Here is a 22,754-nt window from a genome sequence, read left to right on the forward strand (position 1 = left end):
ATTCTTTCTCTCCACAGATGCTGCCTGACCCGCTGAGTTACTCCAGCACTCTGTGAAACGTCACCTATCCATGTTCTCCACAGATGCTGCCTGACCCGCTGAGTTACCCCAGCACTCTGTGAAACGTCACCCATCCATGTTCTCCACAGATGCTGCCTGACCCGCTGAGTTACCCCAGCACTCTGTGAAACGTCACCCATTCTTTCTCTCCAGAGATGCTGCCTGACCCGCTAAGTTACTCCAGCTTTTTGTGTCTACCCTGATCTTTTTCAGTATTCTGTTATCAGGGGGGCTATCAAAAGACAAGTGGTGCAGCGGTAGAGTTGCTGCCTCACAGCGCCGGAGACCCGGGTTCCATCCCGACTATGGGTGCTGTCTGTACGGAGTTTGCACGTTCTCCCCGTGACCCGTGTGGGTTTCCTCCGAGATCTTCGGTTTTCTCCCACACTCCAAAGATGTGCGGGTTTGTAGGTTAATTGGCGTGGTAAATGTAAAAATTGTCCCCAGTGGGTGTAGGAGAGTGTTAGTGTGCGGGGATCGCTGGGCGGCGCGGACCCGATGGGCCGAAGGGCCTGTTTCCGCGTTGTGTCACTAAACTAAACTAAACAACTCATACATTTGGAGTATTGCGTAAAATTCTGCTCTCCCATAACAGGAAAGATGTGGAGGCTCTGCCATATCAAAAAATCTGTGCCCCCTGATGTGACCAGAAAATATTCATCATTCGTGTGTTTAAAATGATGAGAGGAATAGATCGGGTAGACCCACAAACCGGCGACAGGCAGGGTGTTGGGCGCCCGAGGCTCATCGATGCGCGAGGGCAACGAAGGCGATCCCGTCTGGTCCGAACCGACAGAAGGTCGACTGTGGCACAAGTCACAGGAAATGTTAATGGTGGTCACGGGAGGAATGTGTCACAATACACAGTGCATCGCACCCTGCTGTGTATGGGGCTGCACACGGAGGGGCAACAGCATATTAGGCAGGTGGGCGTAATGTTTTGGCTCATCGGTGTATTTTAGACATAGAAAATAGGTGCAGGAGGAGGCCTTGTGGCCCTTTGAGTTTTTGAGTGTTTTTATAACTGTTGGCAGATTAATTTCCCTCCTGGGATTAATAAAGTTCTATCGTATCGCATCGCATCGCATCGTATAACAAACCTCACTGATCCTCCGCAAGGCTTTAAAATATTAAGAATTGAAGTTGATCCTCGAACAGGGCGATACACAACATGACTGCAACTCCCAGCAGGAAGCCGAGGGTCTCCCCTATAAACTGTCCGACAATCCCCTCCTGTCCAGCGTGAGATCGACCTCGAAGCAATTCAGGAAGCTGCAAGAAAGAGGGAACGTTTGTTAGTAGCCACAAAGTGCTGGAGTAACTCAGCAGGTCAGGCAGCATCTGTGGAGAACATGGATAAGTGATGTTTCACAAAGTGCTGGAGTAACTCAGCGGGTCAGGCAGCATCTGTGGAGAACATGGATAGGTGACGTTTCACAGAGTGCTGGAGTAACTCAGCGGGTCAGGCAGCATCTGTGGGGAACATGGATAGGTGACGTTTCACAGAGCGCTGGAGTAACTCAGCGGGTCAGGCAGCATCTGTGGGGAACATGGATAGGTGACGTTTCACAGAGCGCTGGAGTAACTCAGCGGGTCAGGCAGCATCTGTGGAGAACATGGATAGGTGACGTTTCACAGAGCGCTGGAGTAACTCAGCGGGTCAGGCAGCATCTGTGGAGAACATGGATAGGTGACGTTTCACAGAGTGCTGGAGTAACTCAGTGGGTCAAGCAGCATCTGTGGAGAACATGGATAGGTGACGTTTCACAGAGTGCTGGAGTAACTCAGTGGGTCAAGCAGCATCTGTGGGGAACATGGATAGGTGACGTTTGGGTTCCTTCTGGTCCACTTGATGTGAGTTATTTAGACTGGGGAGGTTGGCTGGCTTACCATGTCGACCAATGCAACGTAGAGAAAAATCCCTGCAGTGATGGTGAAGACCCAGGACGTTACATTGATGGTGTATTGCCCGACCACAATGCCGAGCATCATGCCCAGGTAACTGAACACAGCCGAGAGCAGGTTAAATATCACAGCCTGTCGCACTTCCATCCCTGCCTGCATCAGCAAGGCAAAGTCACCTGCAACACAGGAAAGGTGTATTAATGTAATGGCACGTTGGCCTTCATAACAAGAGGAGTTGAGCTTGGGGGCAAAGAGGTCCTTCTGCAGTTGTACAGGGCCCTAGTGAGACCGCACCTGAAGTACTGTGTGCAGTTTTGGTCTCCAAATTTGAGTAGAGGAGTAAAGAGGTCCTTCTGCAGTTGTACAGGGCCCTGGTGAGTCCGCACCTGGAGTATTGTGTGCAGTTTTGGTCTCCTAATTTGAGTATAGGAGTAAAGAGGTCCTTCTGCAGTTGTACAGGGCCCTGGTGAGACCGAACCTGGAGTATTGTGTGCAGTTTTGGTCTCCTAATTTGAGTATAGGAGTAAAGAGGTCCTACTGCAGTTGTACAGGGCCCTGGTGAGACCGCACCTAGAGTACTGTGTGCAGTTTTGGTCTCCAAATTTGAGGATTTGAGTATCGGAGTAAAGAGGTCCTGCAGTTGTACAGGGCCCTGGTGAGACCGCACCTGGAGTACTGTGTGCAGTTTTGGTCTCCTAATTTGAGTACAGGAGTAAAGAGGTCCTTCTGCAGTTGTACAGGGCCCTGGTGAGACTGCACCTGGAGTATTGTGTGCAGTTTTGGTCTCCTAATTTAAGGATTTGAGTATAGGAGTAAAGAGGTCCTACTACAGTTGTACAGGGCCCTAGTGAGACCTCACCTGGAGTACTGTGTGCAGTTTTGGTCTCCAAATTTGAGGAAGGATATACTTGCTATTGAGGGCGGGATGGCGGGACTGTCGTATGTTGAAATGTTGAAAGACTGGAGCGACTAGGCTTGTATACACTGGAATTTAGAAGGATGAGAGGGGATCTCATTGAAACATGTAAGATTATTAAGGGATTGGACACGTTAGAGGCAGGAAACATGTTCCCAATGTTGGAGGAGTCCAGAACCAGGGGCCACAGTTTAAGAATAAGGGGTCGGCCATTTAGAACAGAGATGAGGAAAAACTTTTTCAGTCAGAGAGTTGTGAATCTGTGGAATTCTCTGCCTCAGAGGGCAGTGGAGATCAATTCTCTGAATACATTCAAGAGAGAGCTAGAATAGAGCTCTTAAGGATAGCGGAGTCAGGGGGTATGGGGAGAAGGCAGGAACGGGGTACTGATTGAGAATGATCAGCCATGATCACATTGAATGGTGGTGTGTACAGGCTTGAAGGGCCGAATGGCCTCCTCCTGCACTTATTGTCTATTGTCTATTGAAAGATGTTGTCAAGCTCGGGCGGTCACGGTGGAGTTGCCGCCTTACAGCGAATGCAGCGCCGGAGACCCGGGTTCGATCCCGACTACAGGTGCTGTCTGTACGGAGTTTGTACGAAGATCTCGGAGAAAACCCACGCAGATCACGAGGGGGAACGTACAAACTCCATACAGACGGCACCCGTAGACAAGATGGAACCCAGGTCTCTGGCGCTGTAAGGTAGCAACAGCTCCAAACGTTGTGCCACAATGGTAGAGGACTCAGGAAGGTTAGATCGCAGAGGGTTCAAGGAGGGATTGCTGAGTGGATAAAAAGTTGGCTCCATGGGTGGAAGCAGAGGGTGGTGGTGGTAGGGTGCTTCACGGACTGGAGGCTGAGCTACAGGGAGAGTTTGGGGCAGGTTGGGACTCTATTCCCTGGAGCGCAGGAGGATGAGGAGTCGTCTTATGGAGGTGCACAAAATCAGGAGACAATTCGGCCCATCGAGTCTGCTCCGCCATTCAATCATGGTTGATCTATCTCTCCCTCCTAACCCCATTCTCCTGCCTTCACCCCATAACCCCTGACACCCGCACTGATCAACAATCTATCTATCTCTGCCTTAAATATCTCCACTGACTTGTGGCCTCCACCGCCGCCTGTGACAAAGAATCCCACAGATTCACCACCCTCTGGCTAAAGAAATTCCTCCCCATCTCCTTCCTAAAGGAACGTCCTTTAATTCTGAGGCTGTGCCCTCTGGTCCTAGACTCTCCCACTAGTGGAAACATCCTCTCCACATCCACTCTATCCGGGCCGCTCACTGCACGGTGAAGTTTCAATGAGGTTCCCCCCTCGTTCTTCTAAACTCCAGCGAGTACAGGCCCAATGCAGACAAACGCTCAGCATTCTGACCTCTCTTGCCCATTGCTCTGGTCACCTTTGGAGCTCACTTTGTCATGAATGAATGAATAAGTTTCTTGGTCAAGTATGTGCACACACAAGGAATGTGCTCCGCTCACAAATGACAACACAAACAGACAGTTAACAATTAAGAATATAGCATAAACGCATCAAAACAATATGGACACAACATTACGGTCTAAGCGTGTGGGTGAAAATAAACCAGAGCAAAAAAGAGACTACATTCTTGCTATTGAGGGCGTGCAGAGTAGGTTTACTAGGTTAATTCCCGGAATGGCGGGACTGTCATATGTTGAAAGACTGGAGCGACTAGGCTTGTATACACTGGAATTTAGAAGGATGAGAGGAGATCTTATCGAAACGTATAAGATTATTAAGGGGTTGGACACGTTAGAGGCAGGAAACATGTTCCCAATGTTGGGGGAGTCCAGAACCAGGGGCCACACAGTTTAAGAATAAGGGGTCGGCCATTTAGAACGGAGATGAGGAAAAACTTTTTCAGTCAGAGAGTTGTGAATCTGTGGAATTCTCTGCCTCAGAAGGCAGTGGAGGCCAATTCTCTGAATGCATTCAAGAGAGAGCTAGATAGAGCTCTTAAAGATAGTGGAGTCAGGCGGTATGGGGAGAAGGCAGGAACGGGGTACTGATTGAGAATGATCAGCCATGATCACATTGAATGGCGGTGCGTACAGGCTCGAAGGGCCGAATGGCCTCCTCCTGCACCTATTGTCTATTGTCTATTGACTTTGGTTATTGAGTGGAACTATCACTCGCGGGTCGAAGCTGTTTTTATGTCCGGCTGTGGCTGCTTTGACAGTCCGGAGTCGCCTTCCAGAGGGAAGTGCTTTAGAGAGTTTGTGGCCAGGGTGAGAGGGGTCAGAGATGATCTTGCCCGCTCGCTTCCTGGCCCTTGCAGTGTGCAGTTCGTCGATGGGGGGGGAAGGTTGCAGCCAACAACCTTCTCAGCTGTGCGAACGATTCGTTGCAGCCTCCGGATGTCGCACTTGGTGGCTGAGCCAAACCAGACCGCGATGGAGAAGGTCATCCAACCCCCCCAGCAGCCCCCCTCCACCCAGGTCATCCCACACCTCCCCAGGGAAGATCCCGTCGGGTTTGGTGACCGCGGCTAGGACTCACCAAGTTCATGAGGGAGTTCATGGCAGAAGACAGCAATGGTAGTACTGAGCCCTCCAGGGATTCCAGTGGAGAAAGCAGTCCCTGTAACGAGATGGAATAAGCTTAACACCATTGAGCCCTGTCAGCTGGTTTAATTTAGAGATACAACGCGGAAACAGGCCCTTCGGCCCACCGGGTCCGCGCCGCCCAGCGATCCCCGCACACTAACACTATCCCACACCCACCAGGGACAACTTTTACATTCATACCCAGCCAATTAACCTACAGACCCGCACGTCTTTGGAGTGTGAGAGGAAACCGGAGCGCCCGGAGAAAACCCACGCAGGTCACGGGGAGAACGTGCAAACTGCGCACAGATGGCGCCCGCAGTCAGGATCGAACCCGGGTCTCCGGCGCTGCATTCGCTGTAAGGCAGCAACACTACCGCTGCGCCACCGTGCCTCACCGTAGCAATCGCTGGCCGGCGTGGACTCGGTGGGCCGAAGGGCCTGTTTCCGCGCTGTCTCTCTACAGTCTAGTGTGTGTGGGATAGTACCAGTGTGTGGAGATCGCTGGTCGGCACGGACTCGGTGGGCCGAAGGGCCTGTTTCCGCGCTGTGTCTCCAAAGCCTACAGTAAAGTGTCTTACCGATGGCAAGGCCGTCGGTGAAGTTGTGAACGCCGTCTCCGAGGATCACCATCCATGTGATATTGGCCGCCCCAGTGCTCTGCGTGTCACCTGATCCATGGGAATGCTGACAGGAACGTCCTTCTGTACGTTCTTGCGTCACCTCCATCTCCTTCCGCTCTCCATCTTCCCCATCTCTAGCCTCTGCATGTTGAGTAACTTTCAGCATCTCCCCTGTGGATCAAAAGGTCACACGTGATAGGAGCAGAATCAGGCCATTCGGCCCATCGAGTCCACTCCGCCATTCAACCACGGCTGATCTATCTCTCCCTCCTAACCCCATTCTCCTGCCTTCTCCCCACAACCCCTGACACCCGCACTGATCAAGAGTCTGAAGAAAGGTCTCGACCCGAAACGTCACCCATTCCTTCTCTCCCGAGATGCTGCCTGACCCGCTGAGTTACTCCAGCACTCTGTGAAACGTCACCTATCCATGTTCCCCACAGATGCTGCCTGACCCGCTGAGTTACTCCAGCACTGTTTGAAACGTCACCTATCCATGTTCCCCACAGATGCTGCCTGACCCGCTGAGTTACTCCAGCACTTTGTACCTATCCATGTTCTCCACAGATGCTGCCTGACCCGCTGAGTTACTCCAGCACTTTGTACCTGTCCATGTTCTCCACAGATGCTGCCTGGCCCACTGAGTTACTCCAGCACTTTGTGCCTACCTTCGATTTAGACCAGCACCTGCAGTTTTTTTTCCTACCTATAAGAATCTATCTATCTCTGTCTTAAAAATACCCACTGACTTGTGGCCTCCACAGCTGTCTGTGGCAAAGAATCCCACAGATTCACCACCCTCTGGATAAAGAAATTCCTCCTCATCTCCTTCCTAAAGGAACGTCCTTTAATTCTGAGGCCGTGCCCTCTGGTCCTAGACTCTCCCACAAAATGCTGGAGTAACTCAGCAGGTCAGGCAGTGTCTCAGGAGAGAAGGAATGGGTGACGTTTCTGGGTCCAGACTCTTCTTCAGACTGATCAACCTTTAAGATACAATGATCAGCCATGATCACATTGAATGGCGGTGCGTACAGGCTCGAAGGGCCGAATGGCCTCCTCCTGCACCTATTGTCTATTGTCCAGTCAGGTACATGGATGGCGTAGGAAGGAACTGCAGATGCTGGTTTACACTGAAGAGAGACACAAAAAGCTGGAGTAACTCAGCGGGACAGGCAGCATCTCGGGAGAGAAGGAATGGGCGACGTTTCGGGTCGAGACCCTTCTTCAGGACAGGTTTAGAAACATAAAAACATAGAAAATAGGTGCAGGAGGAGGCCATTTGGCCCTTTGAGCCAGCACCGCCATTCATTGTGATCATGGCTGATCATCCACAATCAGTAACCCGTGCCTGCCTTCTCCCCATATCCCTTGATTCCACTAGCCCCGAGAGCTCTATTTAACTCTCTCTTAAATCCATCCAGTGATTTGGCCTCCACTGCCCTCTGTGGCAGAGAATCCCACAAATTCACAACTCTGGGTGAAAAAGTTCCTTCTCACCTCAGTTTTGGAGGGATGTGGACCAAACACGGGCAGGTGGGACTAGTGTAGATGGGGCATGTTGGTCAGTGTGGGCAGGTGGGACTATTGTAGATGGGGCATGTTGGCCGGTGTGGGCAGGTGGGACTAGTGTAGATGGGGCATGTTGGTCAGTGTGGGCAGGTGGGACTAGTGTAGATGGGGCATGTTGGCCGGTGTGGGCAGGTGGGGCTAGTGTAGATGCGGCATGTTGGTCGGTGTGGGCAGGTGGGACTAGTGTAGATGGGGCATGTTGGTCGGTGTGGGCAGGTGGGACTAGTGTAGATGGGGCATGTTGGTCAGTGTGGGCAGGTGGGACTAGTGTAGATGGGGCATGTTGGCCGGTGTGGGCAGGTGGGGCTAGTGTAGATGCGGCATGTTGGTCGGTGTGGGCAGGTGGGACTAGTGTAGATGGGGCATGTTGGTCGGTGTGGGCGGGTGGGACTAGTGTAGATGGGGCATGTTGGCCGTTGTGGGCGGGTGGGACTAGTGTAGATGGGGCATGTTGGTCGGTGTGGGCTGGTGGGACTAGTGTAGATGGGGCATGTTGGCCGGTGTGGGCAGGTGGGACTAGTGTAGATGGGGCATGTTGGTCGGTGTGGGCAGGTGGGACTAGTGTAGATGGGGCATGTTGGTCGGTGTGGGCAGGTGGGACTAGTGTAGATGGGGCATGTTGGTCGGTGTGGGCAGGTGGGACTAGTGTAGATGGGGCATGTTGGTCGGTGTGGGACTAGTGTAGATGGGGCATGTTGGTCGGTGTGGGCAGGTGGGACTAGTGTAGATGGGGCATGTTGGTCGGTGTGGGCAGGGTGGGACTAGTGTATATGGGGCATGTTGGTCGGTGTGGGCAAGTTGGGCCGAAGGGCCTGTTTCAACTCTGTGTGACTCTGTGACCCTCCCCTCCTCCCCTAACCCACCCTCTCCATCTGCAACACTACCCGTAGCTGAAGCCAGCGTTTGCAAATCTAATTGGGATCTTATCGAAACGTATAAGATTATTAAGGGGTTGGACACGTTAGAGGCAGGAAACATGTTCCCAATGTTGGGGGAGTCCAGAACAAGGGGCCACAGTTTAAGAATAAGGGGTAGGCCATTTAGAACAGAGATGAGGAAAAACTTTTTTAGTCAGAGAGTTGTGAATCTGTGGAATTCTCTGCCTCAGAGGGCAGTGGAGGCCAATTCTCTGAATACATTCAAGAGAGAGCTAGATAGAGCTCTTAAGGATAGCGGAGTCAGGGGGTATGGGGAGAAGGCAGGAACGGGGTACTGATTGAGAATGATCAGCCATGATCACATTGAATGGCGGTGCTGGCTCGAAGGGCCGAATGGCCTACTCCTGCACATATTGTCTATTGTCTATTGTAATTACCATGGTCCAGTTTCAAGCTGCTTAGTTCGATTTTCGTACAATCTTCTGCCTTGATGCCACCCATCGCCTCCTGACGCCTTTTGGCTGTTGACTGGAAATTAGAAAGAGTTAGTTGCTGAAAAGCGAGGGGAGATCTTATAGAAGTGTATAAAACCATGAGAGGAATAGATCGGGTGGATGCACAGTCTGGGCAGCATCTCAGGAGAGAAGGAATGGGTGACGTTTCAGGTCGAGACCCTTCTTCAGACTGATGTCAGGGGGCGGGACAAAGGAAGGATATAGGTGGAGACAGGAAGATAGAGGGCGATCTGGGAAGGGGGAGGGGAAGGGAGGGACAGAGGAACTATCTAAAGTTGGAGAAGTCGACGTTCATACCACTGGGCTGCAAACTGCCCAGGCGAAATATGAGGTGCTGTTCCTCCAATTTACGGAGGGCCTCACGATGGTACTGGAGGAGGCCCATGACAGAAAGGTCAGACTGGGATTGGGAGGGGGAGTTGAAGTGCTCAGCCACCGGGAGATCAGTTTGGTTAAGGAGGACTGAGCGAACATGTTGAGCGAAGCGATCGGCGAGCCTGCGCTTGGTTTCGCCGATGTAAAGAAGTTGACATCTAGAGCAGTGGATACAATAGATGAGGTTGGAGGAGGTGCAGGTGAATCTTTGTCTCACCTGGAAAGACTGTTTGGGTCCTTGGATGGAGTTGAGGGGGGAGGTAAAGGGACAGGTGTTGCATCTCGTGCGGTTGCAGGGGAAAGTGCCCGGGGTTGGGGTGGTTTCGGTAGGAAGGGACGAGTGGACCAGGGAGTTACGGAGGGAACGGTCTCTGCGGAACGCAGAAAGGGGAGGGGATGGGAAGATGTGGCCAGTGGTGGGGTCCCGTTGGAGGTGACGGAAATGTTGGAGGATGATTTGTTGGATACGCTGGCTGGTGGGGTGGAAGGTGAGGACGAGGGGGATTCTGTCCTTGTTACAAATGGGGGGGAGGGTGGATGCACAGATTCTCCATGCAGGTGCATGGTTCCTTGAAGGTGGAGTCGCAGGTAGATAAGGTGGTCAAAAAGGCACTTTGGCCTTCATCAGTCAGGGTATTGAGTGTAGAGGTTGGGAGGTCATGTTGGTAAGATTAGAATATTGTGAATATTGCATTTAGAATATTGTATCACAGAGTGCTGGAGTAACTCAGCGGGTCAGGCAGCATCTAGGGGAGAGGGACTGGGTGACGTTTCGGGTCGAGACCCTTCTTCAGACCCGAAACGTCACCCATTCCCTCTCTCCTGAGATGCTGCCTGACCCGCTGAGTTACTCCAGCATTTTGTGAAACCTTCGATTTGTACCAGCATTTGCAGTTATTTTCCTACACATTTAGAGTATCGTGTTCAGTTCTGGGCACCGTGTTATAGGAAAGTTATTGTCAAGCTTGAAAGGGTTCAGAAAAGATTTACGAGGATGTTGCCAGGACTAGAGGGTGTAGCCACAGGGAGAGGTTGGGGCAGGCTGGGACTCTATTCCATGGAGCGCAGGAGGATGAGGGGTGATCTTATAGAGGTGTACAAAATCATGAGAGGAATAGATCGTGTAGATGCACAGAGTCTCTTGCCCAGAGTAGGGGAATCGAGGACCAGAGGACATGGGTTCAAGGTGAAGGGGAAAAGATTTAATAGGAATCTGAGGGGTAACGTTTCCACACAGAGGGTGGTGGGTGTATGGAACGAGCTGCCGGAGGAGGTAGTTGAGGCTGGGACTATCCCAATGTTTAAGAGACACTTGGACAGGTACATGGATAGGACGGGTTTGGAGGGATATGGGCCAAACGCGGGCAGGTGGGACTAGTGTAGATGGGGCATGTTGGCCGGTGTGGGCAGGTGGGACTAGGGTAGATGGGGCATGTTGGTCGGTGTGGGCAGGTGGGACTAGTGTAGATGGGGCATGTTGGCCGGTGTGGGCAGGTGGGACTAGGGTAGATGGGGCATGTTGGTCGGTGTGGGCAGGTGGGACTAGTGTAGATGGGGCATGTTGGTCGGTGTGGGCAGGTGGGACTAGTGTAGATGGGGCATGTTGGTCGGTGTGGGCAGGTGGGACTAGTGTAGCTGGGACATGTTGGTCGGTGTGGGCAGGTGGGACTAGTGTAGCTGGGGCATGTTGGTCGGTGTGGGCAGGTGGGACTAGTGTAGATGGGGCATGTTGGCCTGTGTGGGCAGGTGGGACTAGTGTAGCTGGGACATGTTGGCCTGTGTGGGCAGGTGGGACTAGTGTAGCTGGGACATGTTGGCCTGTGTGGGCAGGTGGGACTAGTGTAGCTGGGACATGTTGGCCTGTGTGGGCAGGTGGGACTAGTGTAGCTGGGACATGTTGGCCTGTGTGGGCAGGTGGGACTAGTGTAGCTGGGACATGTTGGTCGGTGTGGGCAGGTGGGACTAGTGTAGCTGGGACATGTTGGCCTGTGTGGGCAGGTGGGACTAGTGTAGATGGGACATGTGGGCCGGTGTGGGCAAGTTGGGCCGAAGGGCCTGTTTCCACACTGTGGAAACTCCGTGATTCTATGACTCTAATGAGCCATGAGTCAGATTACGATTCGATACGACAGAACTTTAGATATCCCAGGAGGGAAATTGATCTGCCAACAGTCATAAAACACAACAAGATACATGAAACATGAGATTAAAGTGACAAGTGGGAAGTCCAGGATTGCTTTCTTCACTACCGTAGGATGAGTGTTTGTTGGCACTGGGCCTGCACTCGCTGGAGTTTAGAAGAACGAGGGGGGAACCTCATTGAAACGTACAGAATAGTGAAAGGCTTGGATAGAGTGGATGTGGAGAGGATGTTTCACATCAAACACATCACAAAGACAGCCTTCTTCCACCTCAAAAACATTGCCCGTCTCCGTCCATCCCTCTCCTCCACAGCTGCAGAAACCCTCATCCACGCCTTCATCACCTCCCGTCTGGACTACTGCAACAGCCTCCTCTATGGCGCACCCTCAAAAATCATCAGTAAACTTCAATACATTCAAAACTCCGCTGCCCGTCTACTCACACACACCTCGATCCGTGACCATATCACCCCCGTCCTTTATAAACTCCACTGGCTCCCCATCCCCCAGAGAATCCAGTACAAAATCCTCCTCATAACCTACAAAGCCCTCCATAACCTGGCCCCATCCTACCTGACCGACCTCCTCCACAGGCACACTCCCACCTGCACCCTCCGCTCTGCCGCTGCCAATCTCCTATCCCCCCACATCCGGACTAAACTCAGATCCTGGGGGGACAGGGCTTTCTCCATCGCTGCTCCCACCCTATGGAACTCACTACCCCAAACCGTTAGAGACTCCCCCACACTCACCACATTCAAAACATCGCTGAAGTCTCACCTGTTCAGTACTGCCTTCAACCACTGAAGGTCACCTCACCTTCTGCCTCCTTTCTCTGTTCATTTATTTATTTACTTATTTATCTATTTATTCATTTCCCTATGTTCTCAAAATCTCTGTAAAGCATCTTTGAGTATATGAAAAGCGCTATATAAATAAAATGTATTATTATTATTATTATTAGTGGGAGAGTCTGAAATCAGAGGCCAGCACTATGTTATGGGTTTTCTCCGGGTGCTCCGGTTTCCTCCCACACTCCAAAGACGTGCAGGTTTGTAGGTTAATTGGCTTGGTAAAAATTGAAAATTGTCCCTAGTGTGTGTAGGATAGTGCTAGTGTGCGGGGATCGCTGGTCAGCACGGACTCGGTGGGCCGAAGGGCCTGTTTCCACACTGTATGTCTAGTGTGTGTAGGATAGTGCTAGTGTGTGGGGATCGCTGGTCGGCACGGACTCGGTGGGCCGAAGGGCCTGTTTCCGCGCTGTGTCTCTAAAGTCTAAACCAGTCAGGTGGGATTCTTTGTGCCATAACTTGAGACCAGCGAGCATCATGCGTCCACTCACCTTGTTCGTTCTGCCGCAGTTCCTGAACAGACCTATGAGGTTCTCGATGAGGAAGAGCAGGTAGATTCCTCCCAACACCGCCAGGCCTTTCCAAACAGCGTCCTTGCCCTCCAGAAGCGAGTGTTCAGTGGAGCTCTCTGTCTTGTGCCTGTGTTCCAGGGCCTACACAGAAAGACACACATCTTCACCATCTCCTCAGCTTATCCATCTGATACATGGACCATAGGAAATAGGCCATTCGGCCCATCGAGTCAGCTCCGCCATTCGATCATGGCTGATCTATTTATCCCTCTCAACCCCAATTCTTCTCCCCTTAACCTTTGACACCCTAACCAATCAAGAACCAAGTTCGAGAGGAGTTGAGTACAGGAGCAAAGAGGTCCTTCTGCAGTTGTACAGGGCTCCGGTGAGACCGCACCTGGAGTACTGTGTGCAGTTTTGGTCTCCTAATTTGATGAGTTGAGTATAGGAGCAAAGAGGTCCTTCTGCAGTTGTACAGGGCTCCGGTGAGACCGCTCCTGGAGTACTGTGTGCAGTTTTGGTCTCCTAATTTGATGAGTTGAGTATAGGAGCAAAGAGGTCCTTCTGCAGTTGTACAGGGCCCTGGTGAGATCGCACCTGGAGTACTGTGTGCAGCTTTGGCCTCCTAATTTGAGGAAGGACGTCCTTGCTATTGAGGCAGTGCAGCGTAGGTTCACCAGGTTAATCCCCGGGATGGCGGGACTGTCGTATGAGGAAAGATTGGAAAGACTGGGCTTGTATTCACTGGAGTTTAGAAGGATGAGAGGGGATCTTATAGAGACGTGTAAAATTATAAAAGGATTGGACAAGCTAGATGCAGGCAAAATGTTCCCAATGTTGGGGGAGTCCAGAACCAGGGGCCACACAGTCTAAGAATAAAGGGGAGGCCGTTTAAAACTGAGGTGAGGAGAAACTTTTCCACCCAAAGAGTTGTGAATTTGTGGGATTCTCTGCCACAGTGGAGGCCAATTTACTGGATGGATTTAACAGAGAGTTAGATAGAGCTCTAGGGGCTAGTGGAATCAGGGGGTATGGGGAGAAGGCAGGCACGGGTTACTGATTGTGGACGGTCAGCCGCGATCACAATGAATGGCGGTGCGTACAGGCTCGAAGGGCTGAATGGCCTCCTCCTGCACCTATTTGCTATGTTTCTATGTTTCTAAGTCTGTTTTCTTTATCATCGTTACTTTTTTGTTCACCGTTCTCCCATTTGTCCTTTATCTCTCCACATTACTGTCAATATTTCTTCTTTCCCTTTCCCCTGATTCTCAGTCTAAAGAAGGGTCTCGACCCGAAACGTCACCCATTCCTTCTCACGAGAGATGCTGCCTGACCCGCTGAGTTACTCCAGCACTCTGTGAAACGTCACCTATCCATGTTCCCCACAGATGCTGCCTGACCCGCTGAGTTACTCCAGCACTCTGTGAAACGTCACCTATCCATGTTCCCCACAGATGCTGCCTGACCCGCTGAGTTACTCCAGCACTCTGTGAAACGTCACCTATCCATGTTCCCCACAGATGCTGCCTGACCCGCTGAGTTACTCCAGCATTTTGAGTCTATCTTCAGTTTAAACCAGCATCTACGGATCCTTCCTACACAAGAACCTATCAATATCTGTTTTAAGAAACCCAAAGACTTGGCCTCCACAGCCTCCTGTGGCAATGAATCCCACAGATTCACCACCCTCTGGCTAAAGAAATTCCTCCTCATCTCCTTTCTAAAGGAACGTCCTTTAATTCTGAGGTTGTGCCCTCTGGTTCTAGACTCTCCCATTATCCAGCACTTTGTATCTACCTACATCAACATCTACGTCTATCTATATCTTTGTTCGCTTCATTGTCACCTTCTCCTAGCTAACAATAATCTATTCTACGTTTTCCTTGAACTTTATGTCTTTTGATCTCTTACCCATCGTTATCTCCGTTTCTCCCCCTTCCCTGACTCTCGACCCGAAACGTCACCCATTCCTTCTCTCCAGAGATGCTGCCTGACCCGCTGAGTTACTCCAGCACTTTGTAGCTGTCCACGTTCTCCACAGATGCTGCCTGACCCGCTGAGTTACTCCAGCACTTTGTACCTGTCCACGTTCTCCACAGATGCTGCCTGACCCGCTGAGTTACTCCAGCACTTTGTACCTGTCCACGTTCTCCACAGATGCTGCCTGACCCGCTGAGATACTCCAATGTCTTGTGTCTATCCCGGTTAGGGGTTGCCAACTATCTCGCTCCCAAATAAGGGACAAGGTGACGTCACCGCCCCGCGCCCCGCGCCCCACGCCCCGCGCCCCGCGCCCCGCGCCCCGCGTGACCTTACCCAGCCAGCGGCCACGTGTTCCCGCTCCACCAATGGCAGCCGCCCGGGCCGGGAGGCGGGTTGCTACGGAACCTCCGTTAGGCGGCACCTGGGCCTCCGGACCTACACTGTCCGGAACTACACTGTCCGGACCTAGATCGTCAGGGCCTACAGTGCCCGGACCTACAGCGTCCAAGCCTACACTGTCCGGGCCTACACTGTCCAGGCCTACAGCGTCCGGGCCTACAGCGTCCCCCGGGCCTACAGCGTCTGGGCCTACACTGTCCGGACCTACACTGTCCGGGCCTACAGTGTCCCCCGGGCCTACAGCGTCTGGGCCTACACTGTCCGGACCTACACTGTCCGGGACTACACTGTCCGGGCCTACACCATCTGGATCTACACTATCTGGGACTACACTGTCCGGGCCTACACTGTCCGGGACTACAGCGTCCCCCGGGCCTACAGCGTCTGGGCCTACACTGTCTGGACCTACACTGTCCGGGACTACACTGTCCGGGCCTACAGCGTCCCCCGGGCCTACAGCGTCTGGGCCTACACTGTCCGGACCCACACTGTCCGGGACTACACTGTCCGGGCCTACAGTGTCCCCCGGGCCTACAGCGTCTGGGCCTACACTGTCCAGACCTACACTGTCCGGGACTACACTGTCCGGGCCTACACCATCTGGATCTACACTATCTGGGACTACACTGTCCGGGCCTACACTGTCCGGGACTACACTGTCCGGGCCTACAGCGTCCCCCGGGCCTACAGCGTCTGGGCCTACACTGTCCGGGCCTACACTGTCCGGGACTACACTGTCCGGGACTACACTGTCCGGGACTACACTGTCCGGGCCTACAGTGTCCGGGCCTACAGTGTCCCCCGGGCCTACAGCGTCTGGGCCTACACTGTCCGGGACAACACTGTCCGGGCCTACAGTGTCCACCGGGCCTACAGCGTCTGGGCCTACACTGTCCGGACCTACACTGTCCGGGACTACACTGTCCGGGCCTACACCATCTGGATCTACACTATCTGGGACTACACTGTCCGGGCCTACACTGTCCGGGACTACACTGTCCGGGCCTACAGCGTCCCCCAGGCCTACAGCGTCTGGGCCTACACTGTCCGGACCTACACTGTCCGGGACTACACTGTCCGGGCCTACAGTGTCCCCCGGGCCTACAGCGTCTGGGCCTACACTGTCCGGACCTACACTGTCCGGGACTACACTGTCCGGGCCTACACCATCTGGATCTACACTATCTGGGACTACACTGTCCGGGACTACACTGTCCGGACCTACAGCGTCCAGGCCTACACTGTCCGAACCTACACTGTCTGGGCATACAGCGTCTGGGCCTACCGCGTCCCCTGGGCCTACAGCGTCCGGGCCTACGCTGTCCGGACCCACACTGTCCAGGCTTACACTGTCCGGACCTACAGCGTCCAGGCCTACACGGTCCGGACCTACACTGTCCGGGCCTACAGCGTCTGGGCCTACACTGTCCGGGCCTACAGCGTCTGGGCCTACAGCATCCAGGCCTAAACTGTCCGGGACTACACTGTCTGGGCCTACGGCGGCTGGGCCTACAGCGTCTGGGCCTACACTGTCTGGACCTACACTGTCCGGACCTACAGTATCTGGGCCTACACTGTCTGGGCCTACAGTGTCTGGGCCTACAGCGTCCCCCAGGCCTACAGTGTCCGGGCCTACAGCGCCCCCTGGGCCTAATACGGGACAAGGGCGGTCCCGTATGGGACAAACCAATTTGGCCCAGTATACGGGCTGTCCCAGCTAATACGGGACAATTGGCAACACTATACTTACATGAGGCATGAGATGCAGCAGTGAATCTGCAGCGAGGGTGCCCACAGCTAGAGCCACAAGGAAGGTGAGGAGCTTCTCGCAAACGGAGCGGCCCAGAAACGGGATGACAGCCACGGCCATCAGTGACGTCAGGCTGATCGCAGTTATGGCCGCAAAGCCACAGAGCCACACTGGAAGGAATGAGAGACGGGCGGCAGATATCAAACCCCTGCTCTTCCCAGGCAACCTCTCTCCCAGCGTGGAAATGTCCAATAGATCCGTTTATTTTAGAGATACAGCGTGGAAACAGGCCCTTCCCCACCGAGACCACACCGACCAGCGATCCCCGTACACTAGCACTATCCCACACACACTAGTGATAGCTTTGGAGAGGGTGCAGAGGAGATTCACCAGGATGCTGCCAGGGATGAAGGGCCTCGGGCTATGAGGAGAGACTGAGCAGACTGGGGTTGTTTTCCCTGGAGCAGAGAAGGCTGAGAGGGGACATGATCGAGGTGTACAAGATCATGAGGGGCATAGATAAGGTAGATGGCGGGGACATAGATACAGGGTAAGGGGAGGGAGGTTTCGGGGGGATGTGAGAAAGAACTTTTTCACCCAGAGGGTGGTTGGAGTCTGGAACTCACTGCCTGGGGTGGTGGTGGAGGGGGGAACACTCACAACGTTTAAGAGGCATTTGGATGGGCACTTGAAATGCTACAACATTCAGGGCTACGGTCCAAATGCGGGAAAATGGGATTAAAATGAGACTGTGTTTGGTAACGGGTGGCACGGACACGATGGGCCGAAGGGCCTCTTTCTGTGCTGTAGGACTCTATGACTCTATGACTCTATGAGGGACAATAACTTTTTCAGTCAGAGAGTTGTGAATCTGTGGAATTCTCTGCCTCAGAAGGCAGTGGAGGCCAATTCTCTGAATGCATTCAAGAGAGAGCTGGATAGAGCTCTTAAGGCTAGCGGAGTCAGGGGGTATGGGGAGAAGGCAGGAACGGGGTACTGATTGAGAATGATCAGCCATGATCACATTGAATGGCGGCGCTGGCTCGAAGGGCCGAATGGCCTCCTCCTGCACCTATTGTCTATTGACAAATTTACATTTACCAAGCCAATTAACCTACAGACATGCACGTCTTTGGAGTGTAGGAGGAAACTGGTGATCTCGGAGAAAACCCACACAGGTCACGGGGAGAACGTGCAATCTCTGTACAGACGGCGCCCGTGGTCAGGATCGAACCCGGGTCTCCGGCGCTGCATTCGCTGTAAGGCAGCAACTCTACCGCTGCGCCACCGTGACCGCCCCAAAATACATGGTGGGCTGAAGGGCCTGTTTCCGTGCTGTGTCTCTAAAGTCTAGTGTGTGTGTGGGATAGTGCTAGTGTACGGGGATCGCTGGTCGGTGCGGACTCGGTGGGGAAGGGCCTGTTTCCACGCTGTGTCACTCTATGACTCTGTGGTTCAGTTGCCTGATAACAGCTGGCCTGTTGTGCTTACCTGATGCAGACAGGTCATCCTTCTGCTCTACCTGCAGCCAGTCCTGATGGTAAATGCAGACACGGCTGTCAATCTGATACAGCAGTGCTGGGCAGATGTAAGTGAACTGTTGTAGAGTGATCTCATTCACAGAGCTCAATCCAAAATTCACCAGGAGCTGACTCATATTCAAACACTGTCACGGACAAAACAAATAAAACCCCTCAGAATTAAACACACATTAGACCACGCAAAGGAAAGATGTTGTCAAGCTTGACAGGACTAACATAGAAACATAGACAATAGGTACGCACCGACATTCATTGTGATCACGGCTGACCGTCCACAATCAGTAACCCCGTGCCTGCCTTCTCCCCGTATCCCTTGATCCCACTAGCCCGTAGAGCTCTATCTAACTCTCTCTTCAACCCATCCAGTGAATCGGCCTCCACTGCCCTCTGTGGCAGAGAATCCCACAAAATCTATTGTCTATTGTCTAAATTCACAACTCTCTGGGTGGGAAACGTTTATTTTCACCTCAGTTTTAAATGGCCTCCCCTTTATTCTTAGACTGTGTGGCCCCTGGTTCTGGACTCGCCCAACATTGGGAACATGTTTCCTGCATCTAGCTTGTCCAGTCCTTTTATAATTTTACACGTCTCTATAAGATCCCCTCTCGTCCTTCTAAACTCCAGTGAATTGAATTGAATACATTTTATTGGCCAAGTATGTACACATACAAGGAATGTGCCTTGGTGCTCCGCTCGCAAGTAACAACACGAACATACAGTAAACAATTAAGAATAAAACAATATAATTTACACATGTGGAGAATGAAATAAAAAACCAGAGCAAAAGGAGGCTACAGACTTTTGGTTGTTGAGTAGAGCTACTGCTCGTGGAACGAAGCTGTTTTTATGTCCGGCTGTGGCTGTTTTGACAGTCCGGAGTTGCCTTCCAGAGGGAAGTGCTTCGAAGAGTTTGTGGCCAGGGTGAGAGGGGTCAGAGATGATCTTGCCCGCTCGCTTCCTGGCCCTTGCAGTGTACAGTTCGTCAATGGGGGGAAGGTGGCAGCCAACAACCTTCTCAGCTGTTGCAGCCTCCGGATGTCGTGCTTGGTGGCCGAGCCAAACCAGACCATGATGGAGAAGGTGAGGACGGACTCAATGATAGCAGAATAGAATTGGACCATCATTGCCTGTGGCACATTGTGTTTCCTCAGTTGCCACAGGAAGTACATCCTCTGTTGGGCCTTTTTGACTGTGGAGTCGATGGTGGCAATAGACAATAGGTGCAGGAGGAGGCCATTCGGCCCTTCGAGCCAGCACCACCATTCAATGTGATCATGGCTGATCATTCTCAATCAGTAACCCCGTTCCTGCCCTCTCCCCATACCCCCTGACTCCGCTATCCTTAAGAGTTCTATCTAGCTCTCTCTTGAATGCATTCAGAGAATTGGCCTCCACTGCCTTCTGAGGCAGAGAATTCCACAGATTCACAACTCTCTGACTGAAAAAGTTTTTCCTCATCTCCGTTCTAAATGGCCGACCCCTTATTCTTAAACTGTGGCCCCTTGTTCTGGACACCCCCAACATTGGGAACATGTTTCCTGCCTCTAACGTGTCCAACCCCTTAGTAATCTTATACGTTTCAATAAGATCCCCTCTCATCCTTCTAAATTCCAGTGTATACAAGCCTAGTCGCTCCAGTCTTTAAGGCCTCCCATTTAAGGTCCTATTTAGTTTAGAGATACAGCACGGAAACAGGCCCTTCGGCCCACCGGGTCCGCGCCGACCAGCGATCCCCGCACTCTAACATTATCCCACACACACCAGGGACAATTTTTACATTTGCCCAGCCAATTAACCTACACACCTGCACGTCTTTGGAGTGTGGGAGGAAACCGAAGATCTCGGAGAAAACCCACGCAGGTCACGGGGAGAACGTGCAAACTCCGTACGGACAGCGCCCGTGGTCGGGATGGAACCCGGGTCTCTGGCGCTGTGAGTGCAGTAAGGCAGCAACTCTAACGCTGCACCACCCAGCATGCCGCCCGGCGTTCTGGTATAATGAACGTGTTGGGACTCACATTTCCGTGCCAGTGGTTGTAGTTGGAGTGATTGAAGATGGTGTCTTTGGCCGATGTGGGGGGGGATTTCGTGGCTCTGACACTCTGCTGTGCCGAGCTAACGGGTCTGTGGTTCCCCCAGGCATCGCCTCTTCTCAACGCTGGAAGTCCCCTCTTCCTCTTGGGTCTTTGCCCCGACCTGTGGCTGAAAGGGAGACAAATCATAGACAGTTTAACAGCCACGTGGTCTCTTCACCACCCTAGCATTCCTCCAGCAAACGTCTACATGGATTCCACAGTGATATCCGCACAATAACTGATTGAGAATGATTAGCCATGATCACATTGAATGGCGGTGCTGGCTCGAAGGGCCGAATGGCCTCCTCCTGCACCTATTGTCTATTGTCTATAACACTATCCCACACACCCCACCACGGTGGCGCAGCGGTAGAGTTGCTGCCTCACAGCGCCAGAGACCCGGGTTCCATCCCGACCACGGGCGCCGTCCGTACGGAGTTTGTACGTTCTCCCCGTGACCTGCGTGGGTTTTCTCAGAGATCTTCGGTTTCCTCCCACACTCCAAAGTCGTGCAGGTTTATAGGTTAATTGGCTTGGTAAATGTAAAAATTAGAAACATAGACAATAGGTGCAGGAGGAGGCCATTCGGCCCTTCGAGCCTGTACGCACCGCCATTCACTGTGATCGCGGCTGACCGTCCACAATCAGTACCCCGTGCCTGCCTTCTCCCCATACCCCTTGATCCCACTAGCCCCTAGAGCTCTATCTAACTCTCTCTTAAATCCATCCAGTGAATCGGCCTCCACTGCCCTCTGTGGCAGAGAATCCCACAAACTCACAACTCTCTGGGTGAAAAAGTTCCTTCTCACCTCAGTTTTAATTATCCGTAGTGTGAGTCGGATAGTGTTAGTGTGCGGGGATCGCTGGTCGGCGCGGACCCGGTGGGCCGAAAGGGCCTGTTTCCGTGCTGTATCTCTAAACTACACTCTAAACTCTGTGTATCTACCTTATCTATTCCTCTCATGATTTTGTACACCTCTATAAGATCGCCCCTCATCTTCCTGCGCTCCAAGGAATTAGAGATCCAGCCTGCTCAACCTCTCCCTGTAGCTCACACCCTCTAGTCCTGGTAACAACTGCCTGAGAACATCTGCCTCACCTGAAAGGACTACCCCAAGTGTATTTGTGTAGAAAAATAACTGCAGATGCTGGTACAAATCGAAGGTATTACAAAATGCTGGAGTCACTCAGCAGGTCAGGCAGCATCTCAAAACTATTCCTTGTCTCCACAGATGCTGCCTGACCCGCTGAGTTACTCCAGCACTCTGTGAAACGTCACCTATCCATGTTCTCCACAGATGCTGCCTGACCCGCTGAGTTACTCCAGCACTCTGTGAAACGTCACCTATCCATGTTCCCCACAGATGCTGCCTGACCCGCTGAGTTACTCCAGCACTCTGTGAAACGTCACCTATCCATGTTCTCCACAGATGCTGCCTGACCCGCTGAGTTACTCCAACACTCTGTGAAACCAGGTGTGTGCGTGCTCACCTCAGTGTGGGGGTAATGGTGGGTTTTGCCATGTGATGGTCCTGAATGTAGTGGCTGTGTACGTGACCTTTGTCCTGCAGGTCCAGGATGTCCAGGTGTGAGACGTGGTTGTGTCCCAGTTCTTCGTGCTGGATCTCCACGACCTGCACCGTGCCCAGGCCCAGGTTGACCAGCAGCCTCTGCAGCCCCTGGAAGGTCATCTTCCCGTTCTCCCCGTAGTGGCCGAACAGACGCAGCATGTAGTACCTCTGCTCCAGCACCGCGCTCTGCAGCAGCGTCTCATTGCTCTCCTCGGGCGGTCTCTGGGCTCGGCACCAGTCTGTCCACAGTAGCAGCCCGGCGAGGTAGAGAGTGAGGATCGCACGACACATCCTTGCTCCGACACCCTTCAAAGGCAAAAGAAAAAGACCTGCACACCAGCTTTGTAGGACAGAAAACTGCAGATGCTGCTTTAAACCGAAGGTAGACACAGAGTGCTGGAGTAACTCAGCGGGTCAGGCAGCATCTGTGGAGAGAAGGAATGGGTGACGTTTCACAGAGTGCTGGAGTAACTCAGCGGGTCAGGCAGCATCTGTGGAGAACATGGATAGGTGACGTT

The 22,754-nt window shown here is 52.7% G+C and overlaps 1 protein-coding gene across 3 annotated transcripts in view; it reads right to left on the reverse strand.

Annotated features, from left to right (window-relative positions):
- Window positions 1–6: 6 nt before the first annotated feature.
- Window positions 7–22,754, reverse strand: part of slc39a5 (solute carrier family 39 member 5) — a 33,846-nt gene continuing 11,098 nt past the window's right edge. Inside the window, exons 2-11 of one of the 3 annotated variants that reach the window (XM_078431266.1) lie at window positions 22,157–22,542; window positions 20,609–20,792; window positions 18,541–18,715; window positions 17,050–17,219; window positions 12,897–13,058; window positions 8,961–9,051; window positions 6,035–6,247; window positions 5,407–5,487; window positions 1,951–2,141; window positions 7–1,332 (exon numbers count right to left, since the gene is read on the reverse strand). In XM_078431266.1, the coding sequence (XP_078287392.1) occupies window positions 1,183–1,332; window positions 1,951–2,141; window positions 5,407–5,487; window positions 6,035–6,247; window positions 8,961–9,051; window positions 12,897–13,058; window positions 17,050–17,219; window positions 18,541–18,715; window positions 20,609–20,792; window positions 22,157–22,527 (1,788 nt within the window). In that variant the 5' untranslated portion in view covers window positions 22,528–22,542 and the 3' untranslated portion in view covers window positions 7–1,182. Of the gene's footprint in view, window positions 1,333–1,950; window positions 2,142–5,406; window positions 5,488–6,034; window positions 6,248–8,960; window positions 9,052–12,896; window positions 13,059–17,049; window positions 17,220–18,540; window positions 18,716–20,608; window positions 20,793–22,156; window positions 22,566–22,754 lie in introns of all 3 variants that reach the window. The other 2 variants (XM_078431267.1, XM_078431268.1) reach the window with 2 other exon arrangements.

Source organism: Rhinoraja longicauda, chromosome 42 (assembly GCF_053455715.1).
Source record: "Rhinoraja longicauda isolate Sanriku21f chromosome 42, sRhiLon1.1, whole genome shotgun sequence".
Lineage (NCBI taxonomy): Eukaryota > Metazoa > Chordata > Chondrichthyes > Rajiformes > Arhynchobatidae > Rhinoraja > Rhinoraja longicauda.